This window comes from Nelumbo lutea, chromosome 1 (genome assembly GCF_056320005.1).
Source record: "Nelumbo lutea isolate HS-2025 chromosome 1, American lotus-T2T, whole genome shotgun sequence".
NCBI lineage: Eukaryota > Viridiplantae > Streptophyta > Magnoliopsida > Proteales > Nelumbonaceae > Nelumbo > Nelumbo lutea.
The window spans coordinates 81,801,355-81,824,330 of NC_142684.1; the positions used below are offsets into that span (position 1 = coordinate 81,801,355).

Here is a 22,976-nt window from a genome sequence, read left to right on the forward strand (position 1 = left end):
AACATACACTACTAGGTACTGTAATGTGTAGACCTTTACTAACTGATCATATAAGGCATGGCCAATTCTAGCATGCCATAAGGTGGAAGTTTGAGCATTGCTTTGTAAAGCAACTGCTGAACCCACTGGTGCTAGGTAGTATAGGCCATCACGTAGGAGACCCACCCTAATCACCTTCTTGAAGGTCAGGTCCTGCAATTACACCTGTTCATGGGCCAGGTAGCCCGATGGACTGGCCTGGCCTGATCCATTATAAGTCAGGCTTGGTCATAAATTTAGGCCCACGTGCTTGGGCTTGGGCCTAAAGCATCGGACCTAACTTTTTTCCGAATTGGGCCTAGTCTTTCTCAAAAAAGTCCGACCTGAGTCCGAGTCTAACTTGATACTATATATTAAATAATAAAAATATATTTTATTTAATAAAAAATATATATACAATATTTTTCTTTGTTCTTCTTCTCTTTTTTCCAAGTAATAGTTAGATGTTTATTATTTTTGAGTTTTGAAGGTTTTTAATACAAATAAAACACTTTTTATTGAATAAAAAAGAAAAAAAATCTGTTTTCAATTTTCTAGCCGGTCTAGGGCTCAGGCCCAGGCTTTGAGCTTTATATGAGAGCCGGGCTCGAGCTCAAGACCTAGGCCCGACGGTCGGGCCGGGCTTAGGCTCGAGCCTGAGTGTATTCTGTTGATACATAAACAAAGCCCCACCTAGCCCATGAATAGATCTACCTGCAATGCACATAAAGTTGGAAAAAATATAGCAACACAGTTGAGCTATAATGTGAGTTTAATGATAGATGCCAAATTGCAACAAAAACCAAGTATGAACAAGACATCCTATAAAGTGAATCCTGGGTGGAGTGATACATCACCATTGGATTGAATGGGTAAACTGGTCCCATTTGGTAATTGAACTGATCGCATTTTTGGCTTATCAAAACTATGGAGATCAGTCTGGCATGGTTCCGTGTGATCAATGGCACCACTATCCAATAGCCAAACATCAAAGTGCATAAACCAATTTAATTGTGCAACCTTCAGCAAAATTGGAGAGAACAAGCTTTCCACCATTGAGAATGTTGATCAACTGTTGATATTGCTCATATGAGAGACCATTAATTGGAGAAATTTTAGCATTTGAATTGGTGATTCCAAATTTTTGGTGCGGAAGGTTTTCCTGGTGATTTTCCTTTCATTCTCCCCCTGGCTTCCCAATTTTTGGATATTCAAACAAATTGTAGCAACGGTCTTTAGTATGTCCTTGCTTCTTGCAACGATCACAACACATCCTAGGCCGATCACCAACATTCTTGGAGTTTCCACCTTTTGGTGACGCTGCTATATTCATGGCTGCAGCTTCAATCGTTGGTCCCTACAAAGTATACTAGATCAGATTGTGCTGAATTTCTCACTCAGGCCGAGGAGAAACTAATAGATGTGTTTTGTTTCTTTCTTAGCAAAGAATTCCTTTGCTGCACCATTGTAGGAACAAACTAGTGCGTCTAAGAAGGTTGCAAATTCATCCCATATGCCTTTGATCTTGGAGCAATATATGACAACTAGGAGATTTTCTTGTTTCAGTATGTCAAGTCTCTTTTCAATTGAAATATTCTAGGGGTGTTACCCTAAGAAAAACATTGTTCCAAATCCAGCCAAATCTCACGGGCATTCTCAAGGATGCAATACTTTGGTGTAGTTCTTGAGCAACGATGTTGAAGATCCATAAAATCACCATTGAGTTGCATTTCGACCAGGCATACCATTCCGTTAAATTTGAATGGTCTGGTTTCTTGATTGTGCCGTCCACGAACCCAGTTTTGTTCTTGGCACTTAAGACAAAAATCATAACACGCTTCCATGTATGGTAATTTTCTCTCGTTAATAGGCAAGAGGCCAAGATCGAACGAGGGTTATCGGAGGGATGGAGATAGAATGGTGACAAAGGATCAGAGAACTTCTCACTACTGCTAGAACTAAAGATTTTTTATGCCATCTTCTTGCTCGTAGAAAGAGAGATGACAGTTCTTAGGAGCAGAGTATCTAACACTCCGATACCATCTAAATTGAACAGAGTAAAAAGATACTTCATTCATTTGATATCCTGGAGAATAATATTAGAGAACACATAGGGGAGTCCAGTTGGATAACAAATTGTACAACCAAGAGGTTGTTTAGTATTGATGGCGGTTATAAGATACAATTTTCATACGATTTTTTTACACCTCAATGCCAATAGGCACCACTAAACGCCATTATGCACCATATAAGCCAAATAGTGAAAAAACAGTCTTGAAAATGAAAAACGTCAAAATTAATGTTTTTTTAATAAACGGTTCACCCGATTTTTGAGAAAGCCATTTATCAGATAAATGGCTCAACCAAATAACTTTTTAGGCATTTTTCTGTTAAACGAATCAACAATGCTGAACTGGCACTGTTTCTTCCAAAAGCTACATCGACACCAAACACCATGTAACGACCTAACGAACTGGCTTGAATGTGTAACTCATTTGGTTATATCTCTTGATCGTGTAACTCATGGCTCACTTATTGTTAGCTAATTGAGCACTATGTTATCTCATGCTTCTACTTGGTTGAGACCACCCAGGGTTTTGATGTACATTTGAGCAATGAAACCTAAAATTGATAATAAGGTGGATTTTCATCAAAACTCACCATGGTTTTAATTAGTCAAAGCCCTTCCGGTACCATGTCTTTCTGGCATCATAGTATATCCCACAATGAAATTTGATCAATTTGGATTTTCCTTTTAATCGGATTTTTAAATATGAGAACCTAAAAAAAATGATGAATTCAGTTTCAACCAAAGAACACCCATTTGTCTACAATAAGTCAAATAAATAAAAAATTCCATTTACAGAGAACATACTTATAATTTTACAATCTCCGTCAGAAGGGATGTGGCCTTTTAGATCTTCAAGATGCATAGAAAGAAATAAGCAAAGGTCATGGTATAGGGGAAGTTTAAAGAGTTGTCAATAACTAGAAGTAGAACTCACAATTTGGTTGGATGGGTTGAGTTCGGGTTGGGTCAATAAATGCTAGACCCTAACCCTCAATGTTTGGGTTAAGGTTGACGTTGGCCCATGGGTCAATTTAGGTCAATCCTAAAAATAACTAGAAATTTAAAAAATAAAGAAAAATGTCAAAATTAAAAGAATTAACCTTAAAATTTCAAACATAAAATAAAAATAAAAAACTTAAAAATTCCAAATTCAAAGAATAAACAATAAATAGTAAAGATTAAAGAATGAAAACTTCTAAAACTACATAAATAGTCCCCATTAGACGTGATAATAGGGTTAATAGGTTGACCCATGACCCAACCCATACTAGCCCATTTTTTTTGGGCTGGGTCGGGTCAGATCATTCTCAAATTAAGGTAACTAGATATGAGACCCTAACCCTATTTTTTCAGGTTGGGTTGAGTCAGGTTCATAGGTTGGGTCAATTTTTTGCCAAGTCTAAGCAGAAGGGTCGTTTAAGTAATTTACCCTATATATTTGTAATAAAACATATTCAAAGTTAGAGGCCTATATATTTTGGCAATGGTCCTACACTTATCTTTCCAACCTAAGTTGGTATGCATATAAAGAGGTTGTTTGGTACTATATCCATTTATTGAAGAATCGTTTTCTGTGGGATTTGTCTGGAAAAATGAGAATAAATATTTATTGCTATTGTTTGACAATTAGGTGCGATTAAACACCACTAACCATCACATAAGCTGAATAGTAAATAAACGGCTAGGTGTTTGAGGGAAAACATAAAAAATAGTGTTACCTCCAACGATAGCATTTTTCAAATAGAATTTTGGGCTAAACACCTATATAGCAATGAATAGACGTCATTTTTCAAATAAACGGCCACAGAAGCAAACACCAAAATCTTTTTAAAAAATAAAGCCTCTAATCAAATTTAATAATTTACTTATTTACATACATTCCAGGCTATCAAGGAATCGCCCTATAAAATAGCAACAGCCACCACTGAACCAGAACAATCCACTTTTTTTTAAGCCTCAGAAAAATCACACTTGCTAAAAAAGATGAAAAAAATATGTAGTAATGGAGGTGACAAGCTGAGGATACAGTGCTTGACAACAGTTGGTGGCACCCTCACCGGAAACCTCAAATCCGACTGGAGTCCCTCCCAAAGAGGAATCTCCTTGTCCAGTCAGATATCACCAAAAACCTTGTGCGCCAGCTTACTTGCTTGCTGAAGGGAAATAGCACTAGAAATTTAGAATTCACTTAAATCCATATTAGCTATGCCCACGCAATGCTGAAACATATATGAATGCTAGAAGCAGAAGATTACCTTGCATAAACTGAATACCAGAGCCACTGAGTGCTCTGACCCATGGAAACCCAGTCTCCAGGCAACTCTGCAGCTGTTTGCTCTCCTCCCAGAGGAGCAAACTGCCCAAAATGCTTGTACCTAGTTATAATAATTGGTTTAGGAATGCATAATTCAGGAGACAAAATATAAGAAAGATTCCAGCTCCATGTTATCAAATGGTGGAGTGGGTATTGAAATGGGGGCCAGAACCGGAGCCAGGAACGGCCAAAGCCAAACCTGAAACTTTAAGAGCATCATACATAAAGAGAAGGGTGACTGCTCTTGGACATTTTCCCACATTCTTACAGTATATGTGTGTGTTTTATAGTAGTCTTTTTTTTTTTTTTAGGAGGGGGGACCAAGGCGCCCCTGGGTCCCCCCTGGCTCTGCCATTACTCTCTACATCTTTTTTTTTTTTGCTACCAGCCCCTGCCCTCTACTTATTTTCTATAATTATGCTACTTATGCATGTCCAGTCAACCCTTCCTAAAATCCCAGATAACTGGGACCAACATTGAGTAATGGACTTTTATGCCTATGCTATTCTTTGTATATACCATTTCACGCAGAAGAAGTAACTATTTATAAGTATGTTTCTATTCTATACTTAAATTAAAAAAAATGTCATTTGTATTTTGTGCATGTGGGTGTTTGGGTTTGAGTGTGGGTGTGGGTGAAAAAGAGAGATGTGATGTGTTAGAAGTATAGGCTAGGCCTACTGGTCCTTTGTCTCTCCTTATTATCTTTATTATAGGGATGGGCATTTTTGTCAGTTCAGTTTTCTTACTAAACAGGGGTGTTTATGCAATAGCTTATCTTCACAATAGAACGAACAAAGACCAAGCCGAGTGGGCTCTTCTCCACTTCAGCAGTTACTCTTTTCTTCTCAGATCCGAGTATTTATCTTTTTGTTCTCCCTTCTTCATGTGGTGAAAACAGAAACCTGCACAAGGTCATTCTTTTTGGCAGGTGCAGTCAATTTTAGGTAGTGTGCCTTTATCCCACATCAGAGAGAAAAGAATTGCTTCCTCATTCTGTCAACTATAAAAGCAAAAGCAGCAGTTGAAAACACTAGGGGAAATGAATATTTGTACTGTATTGTATTGTATTTAACCAATTTTTTGCCATAACATTTATACTGAACACAGCACACGTATTACTAACTATGGTCCAGACAGAGCACACAGTTGGAACTTGGCGGACTCAGTAGTCATGCCATGGAGGTTTATACAGCAATTCTTTCTTCAGTGGAATATTCTCTGTACAGATATTATATATCCCTAATATAATACAACACAAATTACTAAAATAGGAGTGGATAAACATAAGGCACCGTCCAAGGGAAGGGCCACCAATTGGTTAAGCCTGGATTAACAAGTCATATGGTCCTTTGCCTGGTAGAGGGTCCAGTATACTAGATCTTCATTAGATTATAAATTTTCCCCAATTTTGATGCTCAATTCAGCTTAACAAAATGTTGCAGTTAACACTTAACAGGATAGAGAGGTCAAAAGAATAGCAGGGCAAAGTAGACATACTGAAAGGGGCGAAATTGATGGTGACCAGATTCTCTGAAACGAAGAGGGCCTTCTGGTTTAGTTTTGCAGTCTTCCATATGGTTAAAACACCTAGCAAGATAAGCGCCCTGTTGAGCTGCAACCTAAAATGCCATATGTGAAGTTATTAATATTATTTATAAATATAGACAAGGTATAATAGATGCTATGTTTGCAATTCATAATTGATACAGGTTTCATGAAATTTTTATCTCACCAGAAAATGCAAGATCGTTACCTGAGCAGTTGCAGGAAGACTCTTCATCTTCGAATCTACATGAGACAGTAATGACTTAAACTCTTCAATATCCACTGCCTCTCTATCATTTCCTTGGGAATCCTTCAACAAATCTGCCACGTTGCGGAGATGCTTACTCTTTAAATAGAGATCCACTTGGGGGTACCTTATAAGGATGTCCTCGATAACATCTTGGAACTCTTTAACAGTTAAGGTACCAGAGTTGTCTTTGTCAGCAACCTCAAATATCAATGAGATATCTTCCTTCAAACACAATGTATGGAGTAAAATCATTAGAGTAATGACATTAAATTAGAAAATATAAGAAGCAGATATTGTTAACCTATTGTGGGCTGATAAAATCAAGGGTAAAAGTCATGGCTCTTGTCTAAAATCCATCCACTAGATACAGGATAGTGAGGTATGAGGGGACAAGGGAAGAATGATCTGGAAGGCAAGTTCAAACCCCTTAAAATGAAACATGCCAAGGACTTGAAGTTTTAGAAAATTATCCATAAAAGCATTCTTGACCTTAAGAGACAAGGGAATAGAATAGCCCAGGTTTTTTTCCAACATTGTTGAAGAGAATGAGCCTAGCAAGCTTATCATGAGAGCCTCTCATAGAAGATTAACAGGATTGTTAGAAACCTTGGTTCATATACTGTGGGTTATCAAGAGTAGAAGTCATGATCCTGTATGAAATCCATCCAACAGAATTATTATAAAAAAATTAAGAGAAGAAATTCATCCAACAGAAAAATGAGGTGAATCCATACAAACTTGGCTTCACCATGACTCAGCCAATCTTCCCTTAAATAGATTCAGCCAATCAGTCAAAACTTAGACCACCCCAGCATACAACAACCACATATAAACCAGCTTTAAGGCTACACATACCATGACTTTACGCTGATTTATGGTAGCACAATCACCAATAGCATACACATTATCACATCCCAACACTCGTAGCCATTCATCAGTTGCTAAGGCACGTCTATTAGTCTGCATAATTGAATCCAGTGGTGAAGGAAAATGAAAATATCTATCCTAAATAAAAATAGAACGTTTCAATAATATAGTCATCAAAACAAAAGCATGGTTTTAACTCAACAAACCTGACCAATTTGTTCCATTAAATCCTTTATAACAGGGCGTGCCCCAATGCCAGTAGACCAGACAACCATTCCATATGGTATAGAAGAAATTTCTCCTTTTGATTTTAACTTCATCTTAATCTCCCTATCAGAGACGCTTACAACCCGACATCCTGTTTTCACTTCAATGCCGTCTCTTTGGAACTTCTTTTCTGCAAATGAGCTTATTCTTTCATCAAACCTGGAAAAATGATAAAATAAAAATAAAAATATGAGTAATAGGGCCGTTAGCTTGCTTTTGTGGGTTGCGGAGTGCTGACAAAATACTTAAAACAGTTACTTATCAGGGTATTTTGTCAGATCTGTTAAAATACAGTGTTTGTTCTGGGTTATTTTAGTCTTTTTCCCCCTTCTTTTTGTTCTGTTTTTGTCTCTGTACTTAAGTCTGAGAATCAGGGGTAATATTGTAATTCCCCTTTCATTATGATTTAAACATATTGGGGTGGCAACTTTCTCATTCAACTGAGGCAGAATAGTCCTATTCTTTTCATATTCTTCTTCTCTTCTTCCTCCTCTCTGTTATTTCTTCCAGAATTCATTGCAGGTGTGTTTTTCTTTATTTACTTGATTAAACACAGGTCTGATAAAATGGTACCAGAGCCTGGTTGATTGTCCAACACGCCTGCATCAGTGAAGGACGCCCAGGACTGCATCAGTTGAAGTTTTCTGCTCTTTAAAAGTGAAAGGAAAGGGAAAGACTGAAAAGGACTGATTGCCTAGGGGTTTAGGAGGCTCCCATGCTTCAAGTTGTATCATTGGTTGGTTGGTTGATGGTGTATTAGGCTCCCTTTAATTGGCAGTTCGAAGAGGGACTGTGAATGTGCAGATTGGATGTTTGCTGTTTGTGTTTGGTGGGTGGTCTTTGTAAAAGGTGAAGTTGCTCACTTGTAGAGGGGTTTCCAGTGTTGATGTTCTAGATTAAGTATATGTTTGGTTCCGTGGGCATTTATTGAAAAACGCCACCACATCAGAACCACATAGGCATTGGTGTTTATTGCATATGAAACCACTGTTTGGTTTCACCGTTTATCAAATAAACACTCAAAAACTGAAATGCTTTGATTTATGTGCATGAGGCATTTGAGGAAACTTCAAATTCATGTTTCCCCCAATGCCTAGGCATTTCTTGAAATGAAATGCTGGATGTGGCACACTTTATCTGAGGTGGAAACAGCAGCATTATGGAGTGTGTTACTTGAAACGCACGTAAAACGTCCAACCAAATAGAAAAAGCATAAAGCGTTTAAAGTAGCGTTTTTCAGATAAACGTTTGTCTAAAAAAACACCTCTCAGGAAACGCCCATGGAACCAAACATACGCAAGGGTTGCGGCTATGCTATTGATGCTTCCAAACCAGTAGAGAAGTCATTGAGTGTTTTTATTGTCTCTGAAAGGTGTTCGGCTTGGAAAAGTGTTGCAGAAATAATTTATTGCAACTGATGGCAGCTCCTGGTAGCGAAAAGAAAACAAGTGTGATGGTGTAACTGGACTTCATGGCTGTATAGATGAAATCGGTCAAACTTACAAATTATGTGCCATGGGCAAAATCCGTTGAGGTGAATTTGATAGCCAGAGGAAAACTGAAGTATATTAAAGAAAATAAACCAGACCCAAGGGCTACAGGGTATAACGATTGGATTCAGGAGAATTTGCAGATCATGACATGCCTTTGGAACAATATGGAACCTCATATTAGTGTGAACTTGATGTTCTTTGATACTGTGAAGGAAATTTGGGAACATGCCAAACAGTTATATTCTAGACAAGAAAATGTAACTAGAATATATTAGTTGTACCAGGAATATTGTTATCTGTAACAAGGTGATAAGAATGTGGAGGAGTACTATGCTAGTTTAAAAAGCTTACGCGATGAGTTGGATTTGTACCAGCCCCTTTTGATTGACCTCAAAGTACAGAAACAACAGAGAGATCAATTGGATGTGGCGAGATTTCTTTCTGGACTGAGAACTGAATTTGAACCAGTGCGTGCCCAGATTTTAGGTAGCAGTGATATACCCAGACTATCAGAAGTTTTTTCCAGAGTTAGAAGGTTACAAGCTCACATACAGATAAGTACTCCAGTATTAGAGAAGTCGGCTTTAGCCACAACCAGAGGTGGTAGAGGTAGCTCACGTGGTAGAAGGAGCTGTCCCAGTGGGGTAACTGTGGCATGAGAGGAGGTCATGGTGGTGGCAGAGATGGTAACTTTAGAGGGCGTGGTGTCAATGCTGGTGGTCGGGGAATGGTCAAAGAATACAGTTACTGTGGAAGGGAAGAACATATCGTGAACTACTGTTATGATCTGCATGACCTGCCATCTACTTGGACCAATCATGCTGCTGTAGAGGGGGATAGTGGTGCTACAGGTGATGAGCCTTCTGCTTTAGGAACTAGGAAAGAGAAGGAAATGGTCTCCATCACCCGAGAAGAGTATGAAAAACTTCATCCTTCTCTATATCATCAAAGTGGCTGAGCGGAAGAATAGACATTTTAATACTGCTTGGGCACTTTTGATTCAAATGTCGGTTCCAAAAAAATATTGGACTGATGTTGTCCTCACCTCTTGCTTCCTTATTAATCGGATGCCATCTTCAGTGTTACGTGGCTCTTCTCCCTTCTCTATTGTCTTTTCTTCTCAATCTCCGTTCCCTTTTCCTCCGTGTGTCTTTGGTTGTATTTTTTTTGTTCATCGTTTGAGTCCCGGTTTGGATAAGTTGGATGTTCATGCTCTAAAATGTGTATTTTTTGGGTATTCCCAAAAAGGGTATAAGTGATATAGCCCTTCTCTTCACCGCTCCTTTGTTCTTCCTGATGTGACCTTCTTTGAGAATATTCCCTTCTTTTCCTTAGTAGAGCCTACATCTCTTGATAACTTATCCCCACCAGTAGAGGAGGTATCTATTCCTACTTTGGTTGTTCAAGAGCCAACGTGACCACTAATCTATAGAGTGTATGCTTACAGTCCCCGTGGTATCATGTTTTAGCCTACTCCAACTTCATCACAGCCATCACCAGCTTCTCCATCGACAAATCAGTCTCATTTAGATCTTCCCATTGCCCTTCATAAAGGTAAGCATGCTTGTACCAAACACCCTATATCTTGGTATGTTTCATTTGCTCATTTACCTTCATCTTATCGGAACACTGTGTCTTTTCTCTCCTCTATGTTTGTTCCTAGATCTCTTCATGATGCCCTTACTCTCTCCAAAATGGAAGAGGATAATGGATGAAGAATTTCACGCTCTTCAATTTAATCATACTTGAGACCTCACTTCTCTTCCTCTATGGAAGAAAGCAATTGGTTGTCAGTGGGTGTACACTATTAAACATGTTAGAGTTAGCCGAATAAGGGTAGATTAGTCAACTCACCTTGGTTAAGTTATGAGCTTATGTGGCAGTCTTATTAGAGGTTCTCTGTCCCATACTTAAGTAGGGGCAGTTTAGTCCTTGTACATTTAATTAGAAGACTAATCACTATTAAGAGGTCGACTGATAGGGTTTAGCTATCAGGTTCGACAGTTCTTTCATCTTCTTCTTCTTCTCCTTCTCTTTCCTCTTCTCCTTACTGGTTCGGACTACTGTAGCTACAGTAGAAACATGGTATCAGAGCGTGACAACTTCAGTTCGTGCTTCAGTTCTCTCCTTTTCTTCTCTGGGCTGTCAGTGGAGAAAAGTGGTTCGTCCCAGGCCTGAAACATCACAGCTCTTCTTTTTTCTAGTGCACAGAACCTCCTTTCCTAAGAAAACAACTTCAGCAGTGAATGATTGGCTGAAGCTCTCAAACGAAGGTTGGTTATCTCTCCTCTGTGTGCTGTTGGTATTTCTGGGTTGAAAATCTTCAAGAACTTGAGAGGACTGATCAGAACCTAGAGAACTAGATTGGTTGTTGCCCTGGTTCTTGGAAAAATTCCAAGAACAGGCTGTGTTTACAGTGACCAAATGGTGTAAAGGCTGCTACTGTAGGTGGCCGAATGGTGCAAGGTGTAATGCAATGGTACTAGTTGAGTTTTTGTTGGTCTTGTGGTGCCCTCTTAAAAGTGTTAAAGCAGGTCTGTATTGTGTGTGACAGATATGGCTGTGTGGTGGTGCTTGTGATGCACAAACTCTGTTGAGTAGTTGTAAGAGAGCTTGCATGTGGTTAGTAGGTGCTGAATTAATGTTGGTGTAGTCTATGTTTTTTTTTTTTTTTTTGAAATCAGTAGTGGTGTGGATAAGAACAAAGGTGCGTGTATCTATCATTGTGTTTAGGGACTGCTGTAGGTTCTGGAACATCAAACTCTTGACAGCAGCACTTAGTTGGTGATTGGGAATTCAGATTAGAGGCAGCATTGAAAGAGTATCATGGCAGCAATTAGGAGATGGCTGTAGTGATCAGAAACCTAGTGTGGTGGTTTCCTCTTACTATTTAGGTGTATAGATGACCTCAATTAAACTGAATGGTGAGAACTATGTTCCATGGACCAAGTCGGTGGAAGTTTTTCTCAAGGCAAAGAGAAAAGTGAAGCATGTGAAAGAAGATAAACCACCGACTGACTCTCCAGGGTTTGATAATTGGGAACAGGAGGATGCTCAAATCATGACATGGCTATGGAACAGTATGGAACTCAAAATAAGTGCCAACTTCATGTTCTTAGATACAGCTAAGGACATATGGGAACATGCCAAGAAGCTGTATTCTGGGCAAGATAATACTACAAGGGTATATCAGCTCTATCAGGAGTACTTTGGTCTGCAACAAGGAAATAAAACCCTAGAAGAGTACTATGCCAGTATAAAGAACCTCAGAAATTAACTCAATGTCTATTATCCTCTCACTCCAGATGTTAAGGTTCAGCAACAACAGAGGAAACAACTAGATGTCACAAGGTTCTTAGTGGGGTTGAAATTAGAGTATGAACCAGTTAGAGCCCAAATATTGGGGGGCTCTACCCTTCCTACACTTGAGGAAGTGTTTGCTCAGCTTCGCAGGATTTCTTTGGGATAGACAGAGAATCCCACACAGTCTGATAGATCAGCTTTTGTGATAGCCAAAGGAGGGTGGACGTGGTACGAAAGGGGGAGGACATGCCTCCCGAGGAGGTCGTGGTGGTTCCATATTTGGCCGTGGTGGTGGTCATGACTCAGGGGGAGGCCGTGGCAAAGAAAAAGGCAGCTCTACAAGAAAGTGTACCCACTGTGGCAGGGAAGGACATTCCGTAAATTTCTGTTATGATCTTCATGGCCGCCCTCCCTCTAAATGGGCCAATCATGCTGTTGCTGGTGGGGTTGATGTCAGTGATAATCAACAGGCAAACCTAACTCCTTCCACATCTACATCTGTTTCCGAAAGGGAGATGGTGAGTGTACCGCGTGATGAGTATGAGTGGTTCCTTCAGTCCACTTCACAGCACACTACTGCTACTCTTGCCCACTCAGGTATAGCTTGCCTGTCATCTAAAACCTCTCCTTGGATTATTGACTCTGGAGCCTCTGATCACATGACCGGGACTCCAGGTGTGTTCTCTTCTCTCTCTGAAACTTCCACATCTCAAACTGTTACCCTTGCCAATGGTTCCTCCTCTCCCATCCGTGGTGTTGGCAATGTTGACATGGCTTCTCTTTCTTTATCATTTGTTCTATATGTCCCTAAGTTTCCACTCAATCTTATGTCTGTTAGTAAATTAATCAAGACTCTTAACTGCTCTGTTATTTTTTTCCCTTCCTCTTGTGTTTTTCAGGATCTCAGGATGGGGAAGAAGATTGGTGGGGGGCATGAAGCTGGTGGATTGTATTACCTTGACGGTGGTGGATCGTTAGTTGCACTTCAGACTTCACTCATTCCTCTACAATGGCATTGTCGATTGGGACATTCTTCTCTCAAGGCACTCAAGATACTAGTTCCGTCTTTGAGTCATTTGTCAGTGTTACAATGTGAGTCATGTCAGTTTGAGAAACATCGTCGTGTTTCCTTCAGTCCTAGAGTTGAAAGTCATATGTTGAGTCAGTTTGCTTTGGTTCATTTAGATGTTTGGGGCTCGATCAAAATAGTGTCTTATAATGGTTACAAGTATTTTGTCACTTTTATTGATGATTGTTCAAGAATGACATGGATTTATTTAATGAAAGAAAGGAGTGAATTATTTTCAATTTTTCAAAAATTCCATACTGAAATACGTACACAATTTGGTGTTCCAATCAAGGTTCTTCGTTCAGATAATGGTCGTGAATATTTTCTAACTTCCTTTCAACAGTATTTAGAACAACATGGCATCATTCATCAAACTTCTTGTGCATCCACTCCTCAACAAAATGGGGTGGCTGAATGGAAGAACCGTCATCTCCTTGAAACAGCTCAGTCTATTCTTCATCATATGAGTGTTCCTAAACGGATTTGGAGTGATGTTGTACTTACTGCGTGTTTCCTCATTAATTAGATGCCCTCCTTTATTCTTCATGATCGGTCTCCCTTCTCTATCTTGTTCCCCACCATGTCTCCCTTTCCATTAACACCTCGTATCCTTGGCTGTGTGTGCTTTGTTCACAATCTGAGTCCTGGAATAGACAAGTTGGATGCACACTCCATTAAGTGTGTCTTTCTTGGCTACTCTCGGACTCAAAAAGGGTACAAGTGTTACAATCCCATTACTCGGAAGTGCTATGTCTGTCCTGATGTCACCTTTTTTGAGTCTGTTCCCTTCTTCTCAGGAACTGAAGCATCTTCGTCTCCACCTTTACTTCCTCTTCCTCTTCCGGTCAGTGATCCCGTTCCGGGTGTTTCTGTTGGAGTTGACTCGCCACCTCATCCAGTGTAGATCCCTACTGAACGACCACCAATTCGGCAAGTGTATACACGTCGAACGACACCGGCCCCTCCTCCAGCTTCTACCTTGTCCGCGGATCCTGTCGTTCCTGTTGCCGAACCTTCAGGACTTGACCTACCCATTGCCTTAAGGAAAGGTAAACGTAGTTCTACTCTCCATCTCATTTCCAATTTTGTTTCAGTATCTCGCCTTTCCGCCTCACATCGCCAGTTTGTTTCACTATTGTCATCTATTTCCATACCTAACAATGTTCAAGAGGCTCTTAGTTCACCTAGGTGGAGGCAGGCAATGGAGGAGGAACTCTCTGCTCTTCGGCATACTCACACGTGGGAGCTCACTACTCTTCCTCCTGGTAAGCATGTTGTGGGTTGTAAATGGGTGTATACTGTTAAATACTTGCCAGATGGTAGTGTGGAGCGTTTGAAAGCCAGACTTGTTGCTAAAGGGTATTCACAGTTGTATGGAGTGGACTATATGGAGACCTTCTCTCCAGTGGCTAAGATTAGCTCTGTCCGTGTGTTAATTTCCCTGGCAGTTATGTATGATTGGCCCTTATTTCAACTTGACATAAAAAATGCCTTCCTTCATGGTGACCTTATAGAGGAGGTATATATGGAGCAACCACCTGGGTTTGTTGCTCAGGGGGAGGCTAGTAAGGTGTGTAGACTGAAAAAAGGCAATTTATGGGTTGAAACAATCGCCTCGTGCTTGGTTCGGGAAGTTTAGTGAAGTGGTGAAGAATTTTGGAATGAAACAATCAGATTGATCACTCAATGTTCAGCTATGACTCAGAAGCTGGAAATGTTTTATTAGTGGTCTATGTGAATGATATTGTCATAATTGGCAGTGACAAATTGGGGATCGACAAACTCAAGGTCTTTCTGCAAAATCATTTTCAAACAAAAGACCTTGGGACATTGAAGTATTTCTTCGGTATAGAAGTTGCTAGATCAAGACAAGGTGTAAATCTGTGCCAAAGAAAATATGTTCTCGATTTATTGGACGAAACAGGACTGTTAGGTGCAAAACCGGCTGAGACTCCTATGGAACCAAATGTTAAGTTGAGCAGTGATACAGGGGAAATATTTGATGATCTTGGAAGGTATAGACGACTAGTGGGGAAGCTGAACTATTTGACTATCACGAGACCAGACATCTCCTTTCCAGTCAGTGTGGTGAGCCAATTTATGCAAAACCCTCGTATAGGGCCGTGGGCTATTGTATAAACCAGGAGAAAAACTTGAAGTAGTTGGATAGATTAAGCGGGCTATGTGTCTGATAGAAGATCTACTACAGGTTACTGCACATTTCTTGGAGGAAATCTTGTGACGTGGAAGAGTAAAAAGTAGACGGTTGTGGCTAGAAGCAGTGCTGAAGCCGAGTACAGAGCCATGGCACACCCGAGCACAAGAAATCGGGTTCCACATGGATAAATCTATGAAGTTGTACTGTGACAATCAAACTGCGCTCCATATCTCATCCAACCCTGTTTTTCATGAGAAGGTTCTTACTGGAGAGATAAGCACAGAACATGTAAGCTCAGGTGATCAGTGGGCAGATTTGTTTACAAAAGCCTTAAGCTCAGGGAGAGTGAACTATATATGTAACAAGCTGGGATTATATGACATATATTCTCCAGCTTGAGGGGGAGTGTTAGAGTTAGCCGAATAAGGGTAGATTAGTCAACTCACCTTGGTTAAGTTATAAGCTTATGTGGCAGTCTTATTAGAGGTTCTCTGTCCCATACTCAAGTAGGGGCAGTTTAGTCCTTGTACATTTAATTAGAAGCCTAATCACTATTAAGAGGACGACTGATAGGGTTTAGCTATCAGGTTCGACAGTTCTTTCATCTTCTTCTTCTCTTCTCCTTCTCTTTCCTCTTCTCCTTACTGGTTCGGACTATTGTAGCTACAGTAGAAACAAAACATCTTGCAGATGGTAGTGTGGAGAGATATAAAGTGCGCTTAGCAACCAAAGGGTACATATAGACTTATGGATTTGATTATACTAATACCTTTTCCTTGTAGCTAAAATGGGTTCAATCTGTGTGTTTATCTCTTTAGTTGCACACTTTGATTGGTCATTATTTCAGTTAGATATCGAAAATGCTTTTCTCCACGATGACTTAGAAGAAGAGGTATATATGGAGCAACCTCCAGGATATATTGCTCAGGGGGAGGAAGGAAAGGTGTGTTGGCTGAAGAAAGCAATTTATGGGTTGAAATGATCTCCAAGGGCCTGTTTGGGAGATTTAGTAGTGTGGTACAGTAGTTTGGGATGACACAATGTAGGGTTGATCACTCCGTGTTCAATAGAGATAATATCTCTAGAAAAATTGTGTTGGCAGTTTATGTTGATTATATTACAGGAAGCAATGAGCATGGCATTGAAGACCTCAAACAATGGGGAATCTCTCTCTCACAAAAGAAGTATGTTCTTGACTTTTTGGAAGAAACTGGTCTATTAGGGAAAAAATTAGTGGAAACTCCTATAAACCCGAATGTGAAGATTTCTGATAGTGAGGGGGAGCCTCTAGCTGATCCTGTATGATACAGGAGAGTAGTTGGGAAACTAATTTATTCAACCATCACAAGACCAAACATTTCCTTCAGTGTTGGATTATTGAGTTAGTTCATGCAGAACCCAAGGACAACCCATTGGGAAGGTACTGTTAGAGTTCTACACTATTTAAAGGGTGCTCCGAGTCAAGGCCTGAAGGGTTGTTGTATAAGAAAGGGAGAGAACTCTCCTTGGAAGGATATACAAATGTTAATTGGGTAGGATCAGTTATTAACAGGAAATCAACAACTGGTTACTATACGTTTTTGGCAGGCATTTGATCACTTGCAAGAGCAAAAAGCAGAATGTGGTGGCGAGAAGTAGTGTTGAGGCTGAGTACAGAGCCATGACCTACACTACATGCGAGTTGGTGTGGTTGAAACAACTGTTACAGCCTTACGGGAAATGGGAATGTCGGTCACAACTCCCATGAAGTTGTTTTGTGACAACCAGGCAGCCATTCATATCTCCTCCAATCCAGTGTATCATGAGAGAACCAAACACATAGAGGTGGATTGTCACTTTGTAAGAGAGAAGGTGATTAGTGGAAAAACTATTACCCCATATGTGAAGTCTGAAGATCAATTAGCTGACCAATTCACCAAAGGATTGAGTGGTGCTCGGGTGAAATACATTTGTAACGAGTTCGAGTTGTATGATATATATGCTCCGACTTGACGGGGAATGTTAAAATACAGTGTTTGTTCTAGGTTATTTTAGTCTTTTCCCCCCTTCTTTTAGTTCTGTTTTTGTCTCTGTTCTTAAGTCTCACAATCAGGGGTAATATTGCAATCCCTCCTTTCATTATGATTTAAACATATTAGGGCAGAAGCTCTCTCTGTTATCTCTTCCACAACTCGTTGCAGGTGTGTTTTTCTTTATTTATTTGATTAAACACAGGTTTGATAACAAGATCAATATGGATTTTGTTCATATCCAGATTAGGGATCAGAACAAAATGCAAAGGGACCAAATTCCTGGGCCTATTCAATCCAGACAGTTCACACTACATTTCCATCAAATCTAAGTCTCTGTGCTACGAATCATTGATCAACCACAACCAAATGTTCTGGGCTCAATTGTAACATTTTGATTTGGAGATAAGTTATTTTATCTCCAATTGTACTTGTACAGTTTTTTGTCTTCTTTAATTAATGAAAATTGCAGTTATTGATAATAAAAGGATAAGGGCATGCAAGGACCTTGGAAATTTCACAAACATTTAGATAAGAGCTCCAAAAAACAAAGAAAATGGAAATTCACAACACTTCTCCAAACATGGCAATAGGGAAAAGGAATATGATATCTTTGAAACTTCACTGGCACAAAATGTTATTCCTAGACAAAACCCCCCAGAATACAAAGAAAAAAAGGGAATTTATAACAATTTTTCAAACATAGAAATAGGGAAGAAATAGGATATCTCCTTACGTGTTCAAAATATGATCTCCAGACTGAATAAGTGTTATTTTCACTAGGTCTTTAACCATCGGGTATAATCTGATTAAATCTTCTGTGATAAAGTCATGCAGCTCTGCAGCAAATTCCACACCAGTAGGACCCCCACCAACAATTACAAAATGAAGATTTGTCCTCATCTCCTCATTACTAAGTCCTGGAAGGGAAGCCTTCTCAAAACAATCTACAATGCTCCTACGGATCTTTTGAGCATCCTCTATTTCCTGCAGGAAGGTGTGTTCTTAAAGTTATAATAAGTTTTACACCATATTTCTTTTATAGGTAACAAATGAATTCATTGCAAAATCAGAACCAGATATTGCCAAACACTCCAAATATAGGTAGGTGGCCTTTAAAGCACATCACAGCTACAGCTGGCCAACAATAGTGATACTGCATTCTTCTCAGGTTACAAATGCTACCCCAAGGCACAGCATGCTTAAATTTTACACCATATCGAAGAAGTCAGTTATCAATTTGACCATAATCAACATTTCAGGCATGACCCTCAAACCATTTGGGACAATGGGGACTTCCACCCTATTAAAGGCCATAACCCAGTTGTGGTCCCAGATATCCAGGCTCTTGGGGATGAACTTGATGACTCGATGTAGACCTAGTTTTCTCATTTTTTGCACAAACCATCTGCTCTTAGACAAAAACCCACATTTTCTCACTTATCAGCCCAAGATTTTATAATTGTACCAAGAAATGGTAAATGATAAATGATACAGGTGACATCTTAGACTAAGAATACATCGATTTTACCTTCAAAAAATGGCAATGCTCCATGACACCAGAAGTGCTAAAGGTATTGACTTGGGCTCCCAGGGAAATTACTAAGTAGTCATATTCCAGAAAAAATTCATCATTCCCCACCAAATCTGTATCATGATTAGATCGACAGAAAACTTTCTTATTTGCAGCATCAATCTTGACACACTCCGCTTCCCAAAATTGAATTTGTCCATGTTTCTGCCAGAGAATTATAGAGTCATGGATAACACCATTTCCAACTAGAGAAAATCAGCAATTTTAAAGGTAAGCAATGAAACAGAGAAACAGTTCTTTATTTTTTTCTTACTAAAGCATCAATCAAGTGAAAGTCCAAGAAGCAATGCTCAATGATCACATGGTCACAACATCAAACAGCAACAATCCTTATGAAACTTACAAAAAATTTCTTTCTATATGCAAATTTGATATATCAAATAAGTAGGGGAACCTAGGAGTCCTCTCTAACAGAATATGTGGCAATGAAAGTAGTGTTAATTACATGGTATACAGAACAACAATTATATGCATACATACAAACAAACATACTGTGATTCTATTGAGGAAAGAGAGTCCCCAAGAAGTGCATACTGTGATTTCAAATATTCAAAAGTGTAAGGAAAGCCTTTGAAACCTAGACAATTTAAATATACAGAAACCAGAAGATTCTAAGTGGCTTTAAATGGTAGGAAGAGATTGTATGGATTATGATCTTCAGTGGGAAAACTTTTACTACATCAGAGGGATGAGTTCAGGAATAAGAAAAGCATTTTAGCAACCTAGTCCATAAGAGAAAAGATAAAATGCTTTCTATATTTAATATTATTATTTTTACCTTCTTCATAATTTTCCGAATTGGCTCAACAATGCTTCGTGCTTCAACAGTACCACATGTGACACTTGGAAGCAAAGGGGTAAATGCAAAGTAATTACGGGGTGATACCACCTGAACATCAAATGAGGAGATATCCAGACCCTTTAGGAAGCTTGTACCAGCCCACCCAGTCCCAAGCACAACCACTCTCTTCTTCTTGGCTTCTGTTTTAGAAGATTCATCATTTTCTGTACCATGGTCTGACTTTGACTCTGAGTATGTCAGGAGAGATCCAGTACTGCAACAATCAACATCATGAGTGCAAGGTTGAAAGCTAAAAGAAAGGCTGATTATGACACAACGTGAAGCAATATAAGAAAAAATACAAAAAATAAATACAAACAGTACAATGGCAAGGGGACCACAAGTGATTCATGTTCATGGTTTCATATTTACCAAATAATTTGTGAATCTAAATAGAAAGCTTTCTAGTTCATTATGTAATTGGAAAACAGCTTTATGGTTCATGGTTGTCTTAGAGGATCACATAAGATAAGTAAGTAGCTTTGGAGGTTTCCTATTGATGAGGATTAATTGTGGCATGCTGTTGTGATATGTATTCATGGGGCACATCCCAATGGTTTGGGATGCTAAATTGGATCCAAAAGATGATTTGGCTTCACCTTGGAAAGCAATCCACTTGATCAATGATAATTTTTACAAGTCCATAAGATATGACCCTAGAAAAGGTGACAGCATCAATTTCTGGGATATACCCCATGTGCTGAATCGTCTGCTTCTCATCACAACAGATTACTGGCAAGTATGGGTTGTATTTGTACACAAAATATTGATACTATTACTTGTACAGCTTGTTGCTCTACAAGTTCTATATTATCAACCAAGTCCTTTTCAGTTACTGATAAAAAATGGTACACATTGATGAAGCCAAGATTCTAAGGCCCATCAAGGGATGAGTCCCTCCAAGGAGATCTACACAAAAATGTCAAAAGGATCGGATATTATAATGATGTAATCTATAACATTATTATTGAGTAGTCAGGAAACTGACATAATTAGATAGTCATTATTGCCTCTAACATAGCCACCCCCAAATAGTTGGGATTAAGGCTGAGTTGAGTATTACCCCTTACATATAACATTCTTTTCAATGGTCAATATAATGATAAACAGTCTAGAAAATCTTAATATACCAAAGCCATATCGAAGAGAAGCCCCAAAAAAGTTAATGAATAAAACAAATATCTTCCAATTGAATGAACCTATGTCAGGGAGATACCCGAGGAAACAAAATTTAAAGGCACAATCCACAGAAGATGTGCATCTTGTGAATAACTCAACAGTCTGAGCGCTCACGGTTGATCTCCAAATTTACTCGTTAACAACAATAATATATTTATATTATCATCAGAAAATCCTGAAGCTAAGTTGCTACCGAGAACTCCAGTTTCGGTCAGACATTTTTTTTTCTTTTTCTTCATTTTTCTAACCCTTGCTAAGTTAAGTTATGCCTAAATGGTAACTGGTGAAACAGTAATTGCTGACTATAGATCAATGGCAAGGAGAATCCCTTTGGTGACGTTTCGTCATATACGGAGGTCGAGCAATATCGAGGTCCACAATGATCAATTTTTTTTGTTTTTCAGAAAAAAGTAAAAAATAAATAAAAAGTTCCGCCTGGAAGTTGCAGAATTAAGGTTGTGCAGTGGGTGAGAATTTCTCATGTCCACATCCCAGCTGAATGAGCTGTGAGTCAGAGTAAATGTAATAGGATGAAAGAATACAGTACCTAAAATAGCGAATTAGAAAGATCTAAAACGTAATTTAGAAACTTCAAGCAGTGTTAACAGAAAAGGATTCAGCAAATATGTCAAAATTACTCGTAAAAAAAAATCAACAAAACAAGGGAATTATACTGACAAAGGAATAATTCAGAAGATACAGAACCTGACAGTGAAGACAACAAAGACCTTAGTGAAAGCAGGGTGGCTGTGTAGAGCTCTGGAAGCCCAGCTGAAGAAGGAGGAGCCCTTCATTTCCCTTGAGAAATTTCCAAATCCAACAACCGGAGTCTAGCTTTCGTTGTCTGGTTATTATGTCTGAAGCTCAGAAACACTTCTTCACAGATATCAAATCAGCGTCTCTTTCGTTGCTTTATTACATGTACGGTATACCTGTGATCATCAATGGCTGTTATTCTTCTTTCACAGTGCTCATACCAACCGATTCATGGAGGCTTTTCTATGGATTCTTTGATTCTTACGAAAACCTCTAATCAATGTTGAAGTATTGCCATTCGGCACATCGTAGAATTGCTTTATGCGTTTCTTCCCGGTTCAAGGTAATGCGTCGTGTTTGACTTGGGCATTGACCGAAGGAGTACAAATCAGCCCCACAGAACATCCCGGCCATGGGAACATCTCCCGATGATAATTTGAACTCTTTCGATCAATACCTAAATCAACCACGATGCATTACGTTAAACGGGGAAGAAACGAATAAATCAATTCCACCGTGTGCCAAATTCTAACACTCCAACAACATTGATTAGAGGTTTTGTAAGAATCACCTCAATGAATCCGTAAACAAGAAGGGATTATATATAAAAAGGGCAATTTTGGGCCCTAATATCAATAAAAATAATTATTTTAATATAATTTATAAAATAAGTTAATTTCTTTTAAAATATATAAATAAGGGCAAAAACATCTATTATCTTTTTCCTCCTACAAACCACTTCCGCCCCAACCTTATAAATTTCAATGATCATCATCTATCGTTGCCACCATTGCCTCTACTCACCTCCGACAACACCAATCTGACGACATACCTCTACTACACCAATGAATACCGCCAATCTGTTGACATGGAGTTTCTTTGAATCATTTTTCCTCCCGAAGAAAACTGGCTTCATGTAGGAGCAGTAGGAGAGGAAGAGAGATGGGGCTTTTTTTGAGAGCTGTATTGGGGACCAACTCTGTATTTGTTAATTTCTCCCCTATCCTAGGGGAGAAGTAGGGGTGGCAACGAGTTGCTTGAGCTCGGCTTGGCTCGGTTTCAATTAAGATCGAGCCTAATTCAGTGGCTCAATTATTAAACGAGCCGAGCTCGAGCCTATTAGATTTCAGTTTGTGAGGCTCGCGAGCCAGCTTGAATATATATATTTTATATTTAATATAATATATATATAATAAAATTATAGAAAATAATATATATAATAAAAATATTATAATTCTT

The 22,976-nt window shown here is 39.0% G+C and overlaps 1 protein-coding gene across 1 annotated transcript; it reads right to left on the reverse strand.

Moving 5' to 3' along the window:
- Nucleotides 1–3,913: 3,913 nt before the first annotated feature.
- On the reverse strand, nucleotides 3,914–22,463 carry LOC148875703 (external alternative NAD(P)H-ubiquinone oxidoreductase B1, mitochondrial-like). Its single transcript, XM_088965129.1, has 10 exons — nucleotides 21,687–22,463; nucleotides 19,740–20,016; nucleotides 18,899–19,105; nucleotides 18,104–18,354; nucleotides 7,275–7,494; nucleotides 7,057–7,161; nucleotides 6,160–6,423; nucleotides 5,904–6,025; nucleotides 4,345–4,464; nucleotides 3,914–4,242 (listed from the first exon to the last, which is right to left on the reverse strand). Exons 1-10 carry the CDS (start codon nucleotides 21,773–21,775, stop codon nucleotides 4,155–4,157), a joined length of 1,743 nt encoding a protein of 580 aa, XP_088821255.1. The 5' UTR covers nucleotides 21,776–22,463; the 3' UTR covers nucleotides 3,914–4,154.
- Nucleotides 22,464–22,976: the final 513 nt, after the last annotated feature.